The sequence below is a fragment of the Chanodichthys erythropterus genome, chromosome 14, assembly GCF_024489055.1.
Source record: "Chanodichthys erythropterus isolate Z2021 chromosome 14, ASM2448905v1, whole genome shotgun sequence".
Lineage (NCBI taxonomy): Eukaryota > Metazoa > Chordata > Actinopteri > Cypriniformes > Xenocyprididae > Chanodichthys > Chanodichthys erythropterus.
In genome coordinates, this window is record NC_090234.1 from 45,672,793 (window position 1) to 45,682,271 (window position 9,479).

Genomic DNA, 9,479 nt, shown 5'->3' on the forward strand with positions numbered 1-9,479 from the left:
GAAAAATGTTAAATTTCGAGAAAAAAGTCGAGATAAAATGTTGAGAATAAAGTCATTAAATTATGAGGAAAAAGTCGTTAAATTACGAATTTGTTCTCATAATTTAACGACTTTTTCTCATAATTTAATGACTTTACGAATTTGTTCTCATAATTTAATGACTTTATTCTCATAATTTAATGACTTTATTCTCAACATTTTATTTCAACTTTTTTCTCGAAATTTAACAACATTTTTCTCATAATTTAACAAATTTGTTCTCATAATTTAACAACTTTTTTCTTGTAATTTAATGACTTTATTCTCAACATTTTATCTTGACTTTTTTCTTGAAATTTAACGACTTTTTTCTCGTAATTTAATGAGTTTATTCGCAACATTTTATTTCAACTTTTTTCTCGAAATTTAACAACTTTAATCTCGAGATGGTTTTATTTTTTTATTATTGCTTGGCCCTAATCCTCTTCCGTACAAAATATATTTGTAATAACCATAATATTTGTAAGCTCTGTAAATCTATAGCACTGTATCTGCCCATTTAATGCCAATTAAATCAAGTTGTCATGTTTGTAACACTGGCGTTTTGGACATGGTTTGTGACATTACGATTTGCTCGTGTTCATTTGTCCATGTCATTGTGAGTGTATATAATATATAAAATGTCATTGATTTCTGGGGAGCGTTTGCATTATGCTGGTTTTCTACATTGTCTCACTCTTTCTCCATCTTATTCTGTTCTGATGGGATGTTTTGATATCACATGACTTCCTGTGTTTCATGTGTGTTTAACTTGCTGCATGTTGAGATGGTTCTCTCTTCTAAGCATGTTTGGTTCATTTGCTTCACTGACTGTATGCATCTGCATGGGGTGAATTACATTTCTCATTCAGATTTATTGCTTTTAGCCAAATATAATGTTGAATCTCACCAAAAAGAAAAATGTCCCGCCCGGTCATATTTCACCTCAAAATCAAAAGAAACACAAAAAACATAAGAAGAATCGTGTTTTAGCACAATTACGTTTTTGGATTGTATTTTCATGAAGATGTAGAATGTTTACTTCATTTTCATTACTGTAAAATGCTTCACATACTGTATTAGAAAATAATAATAAAAAAAGAAGACAAATATGGATTTTGTGGACTTGTCTTGAAAAGGTTAACTGCTTACTGGTATAATCCTTTTTATGCAAAATACAAATTTTTCTTATCATTATTATTATTATTATGAAATATGACTGGGAAGACGTTTTCTTGAGATTCACAATAGCTTTGTGTTTAGTTTCCACCATGCACCATGCCCGCTTGAGCTCAACTCACTGCACATCCTGGCTTATAACAATGCACTTCTGGGAGGCTTGACACATTGTCATTGGTTTCTCTGTTTTAATATGACGTGACCACGCAGAGGTCAGTTTTTTGCTTTGTTGTATCTGGACGCTGGAGCCATTGTGCAGAGCAGCTTGAGTCATAGAGTTCATTACCGCAGTATCAGCAGCGCTTCAGTAACACCCTACAGCGCCTGCCTTTGACCTTTGACCTTTCCTCTTTGAGCCCTGGGCAGCTTTACTCGCTGTGTCCGGTCCACTCTGCTCCAGTCTAACCTCCATTTTTGTTTCCTCTCCACTCAGCCTTAAAGAAGAATAATATTACTAAATTTCCCAATGTGCACTGGAGGGTAAGGAACTCTTCCAGTAGTACCCCACTGGATGCTACTCAGACCTGGCAAGCATCTCTCTCTTTATTATTATTTATCTTTCACTCTTCTCCCTCCACTGTAGACCTTTTGACTCTGAATACAAAAGCCATCTTTTTGTGTTCTCTTTCTATCTGTCGTTCTATTTAACATACATCAGGCCTAAAGTCTGACCCTCAAGGGCCGAGTCTCCAGGTACTCATGTACACCTTGTTGAACTGATTTGGTTCGTAAATTAGTTTGATTAGGTGATGCTGTGACCTGAGACACATAGACTCTGCCTGCATAGCCTCATGTTGAACTGACCCACACTTAGAGATAGTTGAGTCTTCATTAGTGCTATTAAAACCTTGAGTTGAGCTTCTGTAGTAGGTGCACTGACTCCAAATTAACACTTTAAAAATGTCAGAATGTCACTGCATTAAATGTCAATAAATATACTGAAAGAAAGATTTTCACAAAACAAAAACGAGTTGAAATGGAGACAATAGTTCATACAAACTCTCTGAATAGTTGTAACATGTTAATGGACGAAGTACACAAATCAACCCAGGTGAAAAAATACTGTAGTAATTTATAGCAAAAACTATAGAATAACACAAGACGCGTCACTCTTATTGTTTTGAATGGGAGAAAGTGCAACGCGCAATATGGCGGAATAAGCCCCGTCTTCTGAACAAGAGCCAGTCGCGTCACTGCAGCGGCCTTAGCATTAGCTTGATCCAGCCTAAAGAATTCAGTTTTTAGTCATGATTTGAGCGTTTAGAAACAAAATTTAAGAGACATGGAGTATTTGGAGTACTTGATGTTTCCCCATTCAAAGAAATAGGAGCTGCACTTCAATGCCCGAGAGGTGTTTCAATGATGGCCGCCGAGTAGGGCTGGACGATTATGGCCTAAAATCGAAACCTCGATTAATTGAACATTTTACCTCGATTACGATTAATGAACAATTATTTAGTTTTTTTTATTATGCAGCGCTTCTCACAAATGTCTCCATGGTTGCAAGGCACGCTCCCTGTGCAAGCAGGGGGTCACAGCTGCTGCGTAATATCATTGCACTGCTGCACTCATGGTACGGCAGCAAAGTTCCTAGCCATACTGGCCTTTTTTTTTTTTGGTCATTTTTTTGAGCGATATGCATTCGTTCTCATCAGATTCAATGAACTATGCTAAGCTATTCTAAAAGTGATACCGTCAGACCCAGAGATCGGCTGAATGGATTCAAAGACGGTAAAACTCAACTGTTTAACTCTAGGGGAGTTGGAAAATGAGCCTGTTTTCAAAAAAAAGTGGAGTGTTCCTTTAACAGGATTAAAAAAAGTTAGAGTTTCTGAATTTCGGTTTCGATTACGTTTCGATTAATCTTCCAGCCCTACCGCCGAGTGAAATGACTTGTCTTAAAGGGATTTTGTTTATAGTAAATTGTGTTTTTGAACCATATTATAGTAAAGTACTTGACTTCATTTGTTGTGGTAATTCTAGAGTTGCTGTGGTAACATAACAACTATAGTAATATAAACAATTTTTTTTTACCAAATTCTAGAAGATCCGAAGATCTCCCATCATTGGCCTATTTTAAGTCAGACTTAAATTAAATTGAATTAAATTAATTGTTAACTGTAGACTCAGTCCGGATCATTTGAATTTCAGTAAGTTGCTAACTCGAGAACAAATGCAGTCGGATCTAAGTAACTTTCAATATTGTGACTAAAATGCATTTAGCCAAAATATACTTCTTGTTTATTGAACTGTTGTGTACATTGCAGTCATGCTGATGGTCTGAATTTCAGTACAGTATATTAATTTACATTATATGGGACGTTTTACAAGTTTTTACAAGAGATTTACATTGCTGCACGCTTGTAATTCGTTAGCCACGCATTTTCATCTGTATCCGTTGATAGTTAATATGATCACACTCTGCTAAGATGACTGTGTGAACCTGAGGAGAACTGACTTACATTTACTTTTATGCATTTGGCCGATGCTTTTATCCAAAGCGACATTGGATTTAAGGAACACATTTGATCAATTCTTGACTTTCCTGGGAATAGAACCCATGACCTACAGGAATACTGTACATCCACTAAAAACCACCTAAACACTGGTTTCATACAAAAAAGCTCATCAACAAAAATGATGAAAGAAGAAATAAAGCAAAGCGTCTGCAGCATTTGAGCACAAGATGACACGCACATGTGTTTATATTTTGTTATATAATGCAGTGACATTTTATGTGACTTGAGAGTTCAAATACATTTTGAGGCCACGGTCAGTTTTTTCTCAACAACCTTGTCAAAAACAAGCTCGCGTCAGTGTTTCCATTCCATAAATTCAGAAGCTGAAATAAAATTCTTAGTACTTAATCCAGTAAAAACTCAAGCTGCTTTGCCCAGTTGACCACCAGCATGTCCAGAAGATCTGAACTCAGCGACTGACTCTTTTATTCTGTTCCTCCTGCATCAGATCTGAGAAACCAGCCTTACAGGCGCGCTGACGCCGTCAGGAGGAGCGTTCGAAGACGATTTGATGATCAGAATTTGCGGCCAATCAACAGTGCAGAGATGGTCATGTGACGAGGGCAGAGGGGATGTGATTGGATGGGCTGGAGGAGTGGAGGAGGAGCTAACTGCTCCTGAACAAAATAATGAAGGACTAATGAAGATGACAGCAGGTCTGAAAGTCAAGTGCCTATATTTAACATCTGTCACTTCAGGTGTTGAATCATACATGTGTTTTAGTCAGTCTTCTGTCTGTGATTTTTTATATGACAAACAGTGTCTTGATCTGTCTTTTATCTTATGGCGCTTAAATTGTAGATGGCGAGATCAGTGTTTTTCTCGAGAAAGTGTCCGAATGTAAAACTGTTCCAACACTTTATGTATCATGAACCTGTACAAAGGCCTCTTACATTCCAGTGCTTTCGCCACAGATCAAAATCGACCAATCATGTGTTTTCTAAATGACTAATCTATTAGTCTGTCTTAAAGAAGGCCTGAATAAGGGTCCTGTTTTTATTGGGCTGTTCACATGGTGCACATTCTTGTGTTAAAAAGAGCCCAATAAATTGGAATGCAGCTTGAGAAGCATTTAACTATGTTAAATGTTGTGCAAATGCAATGTTGACGGCTTGAGATGCTGCAGGGTGAGACACAAGAAGGTGATTTGAAGTCCAGTTGTAAAGTATTTAAATGTGTTGTTGGTGCTTTAAAGGATGAATTTGGAGACATAGCTTCTCAAAGAGGGTTTTACTGTGCTGACAGTACTAGTAGACTGTTAGCGTGCTAAAATCCTGTCAGAGAGGTTGCATCTATTAATAGCCTTGCAGGGATGACATATTTTTGTTGGCCAAAACCAAAAAAAAATGAGTTAGCATTTATTTTAGTGCTTCTGGTTCTGTCATCCTTATGGAACTGCAAGATATTTTTACATTTTATTCTAGGTAAAAGAATAAGATATTCACTATGGCTAAATGGGACTAATAAGGTTGTCAACTGTGAACCGGTAAACTCGTCTAGTAACTAGTCCGCTTTCGCAGCCTCATTGTGTTTATACTCATGCTCTCGCAAACTGTTCTAACTCAAAAGTTCAGCAAAAGAGTTGGTCGTGACATTAAAGTCATGCAATCATAGTTTTGTTCATTTACGTTTAGCTTTTTATTGCTGGCGATCATATTTAGGCTTCAAAATTCAAAGTTGTGAAGATTCTCATGATGAAAAAATGTGTAAGAATCATAAACTTTTGTTGGTCACAGAGCTTATTTTCTGCATTATTCCAATAGCCAGTGGAAAATTCCTGTTGGCTTTCTGTCGAGGGAACCAGGGTGATGCAAACTTGTGGGTTGGCCAACAAAAATACATCAATGCAGCACTGTTTCATCCACTTTAAAGCAACACCGCAAAATATATGATGGGCCTGTCCCAATACCCACACTTGTGGTCTTGGCCACAATGGGAACTAAGAGCACAAGACTCCCAGGTCTGAAAAATGTCAAAGCTCAGTGTCCTTAGGGTTCAGTTTTATGGTTTTCATCATGTTCAGGAACTCACCAAACTTGAGAGTTGTCAAGAAAGAAACTTTCCTTTGTAAGTTAAATTAATTAGATCTTACATATAATTTGGTAGTAAATGTCTTTTAATGCACCTCAATTAAAATCTGTTACACTAGCAGACCAGACATTTAGTAGTTTATTTTTAAAGTACAAAGCATTGAAAATACAGCTTTGTTAAAAGTTCAACACAAACTTCATGCTCACTTGAGTATTTGGGCCAAATGCAGGAAATACATCATGCAAGTAAACAAGTGGTCAAGCGTAAAGACCGCACATATGGGTATTGGAACAGGCCCTTTAAAAATCTATATAAATGAATCGACTAGTCAGTCAGCTGTTTGCACTAATCGACCATCCTGATCCAAGCCTAATAAGAAGTGTCGATCCCAGTCATGGTGGGGTTACTGCAGGAGGCCATGAGCTGAGGTCACAGTCTTGGTGCGCAGATGGAGAGAGAGTTCAGTTAAGTAGGAGAAGGTGTAAGGAAAGACTTTTTTAGAAAGGACTGATGTGACAATATAAGCCGGAGGCTGCAGAACTCCAGCACCTCACATTTCTGAAAGATTGTTGACAAGTCTGAATTAAAAAGCTACTCAAACAATACTGCTTTTAGGCTTTGGTCCTCAAACTGTGGGTTGATTATATAAACATAAACCAAATTGCAGAAGTGAAATTCAAGAACTTCAGCAGCCTTTAAGAAAGTTCTGGAATCAGACTTCAGCATTTTCAGCAAGTTCATTTCATTGAATAATTCATGTTCCATGTTCATTTCAGGTGAAGCTCTGCAAAGAGAAACTAAATCCAACTTGTCTCTCAGTTCGTAAAAACAAGCAAAACTCTTTTTCAATAATGCATTTAAAAGGGCAGTTTATGGGCCAAGACAGGAATAAATGTAAAAATACAGTTGAAAGCAAAACCTCATAATTAACATTACATGTTAACTTGAATATTGTGATAGAATCAGTTACTATCCAATATTCTCTTAGCAATACAACACATCTGTCAAGACTGTAACTGGTACATTAATAACCAGCAGTTCACCTACAACAAATACCTACAACAGTCTCAGCCTCCAATTTAGACCAGGGGTGCAAATCCAACCCTGCTCCAACCTGTACTTTTCAATCTTGATTAGCTGTATCAGATGCGTTTAATTAGGGTTAATTCTAAACTGCATGGCTGTTCAGCAGAGTTTTGCACCCCTGATTTAGACTAAAAAATAAAAATGCTTTAATAAAAATATGAGCTTTACAGTACGTCTGCTTTTTAAACCCTAGCACACTTGCCCCATACGTCGATTGGAAGTGCATTACTGTAAATGGAATCTTGTTTGATACACAGAGGGTTGAATATATTGTCTGTGGTAATCGACAGCTTTTATATATTGTCTATCCACATTGTTTTGAACACAGAATATTCCTTAATATATTTTAAGCACTCGCCACTACTTACTGCATTAACTGTGCGCGTGACGTACGGCCGCTGACCACTACAGCAAACCTCCTTCCCTGTGGCACTTCAATACAGAAGATCAGGTTCATTCAGTTGCTGTAACTGGACTTGTTTCTTGTTCTTGGTCAGCTCATGGGAAATAATGCTGCGTTTACGCCATGTCGTAATAACCGTAGTCTTGAGAAGACAACATGTGACTTTCTATTCAGAGCTGTTCATGTCCTCGGACTGGGAATTATGCGTTTGTATCAAGGCCTAAATGAATTTACAGCAGTCATGTGGTACATGTAGGAGCTCTTACAAGCTGTAATTACGAGCTCTATGAGGACGTGAACGCTTTTTACAAGTTGACATCGGTAATCACAACATGGCGTGAACGCACCGTAAGGCCTGTTATATAAACTGAATTTCGTGCGGTTCTATAATGACCTGCACAAATGAAAATTCAAGTTTCTTGTGATGTGTAATTCTATTTAAAAGCAAAAATATAAATAAATAATAAAAAAAAACATTTGTTAAATGTACAGATATTTTGTTACAAAATTGAATCTTTTTAACTTTTTAATCTTCTAATATTGTACATATTGTTTAAAAAAACAAACAAAAAAATTATTCTGTACTACAACATTTGAATATTTTAACTTATAGTTTTCTCTCTTTTTTTCCTGCATTTTGTATATTTAAAAAAACTGAAAACCTGAATCTTTAGACATGTGGCAACAGCACACCCTTATGCTAAGAAACTAGAATGTCACTTCTACACTAAAACATCAGAAATCAGATGCAGTAGTAGTATTATAGCCACTATAGATTTCTGTCTCATCTCTCAGCATTCCATTCATAAAAACTGGATTAAACAGTTGGCAAGTGTTTGTTTTTTATCTTTTTCAAAAATCACTGTATCTTAGGCATTGTATGCTTACTGCAAAAAAAGATCTGTTCTCAGATTTAAAATTAGATGATTTCTCAATGTCCAATTAAACTATTTACACAATGCTGGTCTTTTGTGTTGTTTTTGACACGGTGAATATAAGTTGGACGATGCCCCCAAAAAAGCTCGATAATGAAATTGAGGGGCAAGATTCAGGCTGCTCTGCAAAGATGGAAGATTGTGTCATTGTGTCTTCATAAAGACATATTAGACTTGAGGCCTGTTGCACGAAGCCCATAAATTTGAGTTTAATGTGAGGAAACAGTTTTTCAGCCTCAAGAAGGTGGATTGGTTTTTACTTCTCATCACCATGGTAACTTCCACTACACAGCAAACCTGTTCTTTAATACTGCACTGTGAACACTAATTGGTTTGAACTTAAATTAGTTCAGTCAAAATAACAGTATTTAGCACTTTCTTTTTCTTTAAAGTTCACAGAACTGATATATTTTAAATAAACTGAACTGTTTCATTGTTGTGAGTTTTATGATCTTATTTCTTTTAATTTAGACAAGTTTAAGTGAAACTGGGCTCGGATTTCTATTTCCTAGCATGCTTTGTCCATGACACTTGAAATGGAAAGTAAATGCTTTTTTTTTTTTTTTGCGCAAGATTAATGTTAAGTGGGATAATGTTTTGTTATGCTAATTTAGAAGAGTTTCTGTTAATGTGGGTTTTTGGAGAGTTACCATCATGGTGACAACTGGTGTATGTTGCTTGGTTTGAGAACGAGTTTGTTAAATGTTATATTGCTGTACTCATTCAGCAAGTTCTAGACCATGCTTGTTATAGCCAAGTTTATACTAATAAAAATGTTCACATTGAGGTTACATGGACATTTTAAGTTAAATGTATGAATTAATGTACTCAAACATTTCAAGTTAAGAACAATTCAAATATACAAGCACAAAATAAAAATCTGCAAGTTCTGTTTACTTTACCTCAAATTTGAGTTAAGATATTCAGTTTGCCAGTTGCCTCAAAGTTTTTGAGTTTTGCCAATTTATTCGGGATTACAGTATGGATCACAAACTGAAAGCAGACCAATCAGCTGTGAGTAAAGCAAATGAAAGTAGTTCACAATGAAATAATTTTTGAAAAATCATCTAGTCTTTTAAAATCACTATGCTAACTGTTATTTTGTGCTTGTGAACCTATAAAAATTATCATTTCAGTTGATTCACTAGTCAGATATTTCTATGAAGCTGCCTTCTAAAACCTCTGTGGCAGTTTTTTTTTTTTTTTTTTTTTTCTTTGTTCCTCTATGTGTTTTTTATGTTACACGACAACGGCATTTTGGAGGTCTGAAAATGCAAACTTTTTAAAACGGGTTTCAAAGTGCAAGTT

General features: G+C 36.1%; 1 protein-coding gene across 4 annotated transcripts in view; it reads left to right on the forward strand.

Annotated features, from left to right (window-relative positions):
- Positions 1-8,661, forward strand: part of fmnl2a (formin-like 2a) — a 110,381-nt gene extending 101,720 nt beyond the window's left edge. The window contains exons 26-27 of one of the 4 annotated variants that reach the window (XM_067410732.1): positions 1,631-1,724; positions 4,165-4,302. In XM_067410732.1, the coding sequence (XP_067266833.1) occupies positions 1,631-1,724; position 4,165 (95 nt within the window). In that variant the 3' untranslated portion in view covers positions 4,166-4,302. The other 3 variants (XM_067410731.1, XM_067410733.1, XM_067410729.1) reach the window with 3 other exon arrangements.
- Positions 8,662-9,479: the final 818 nt, after the last annotated feature.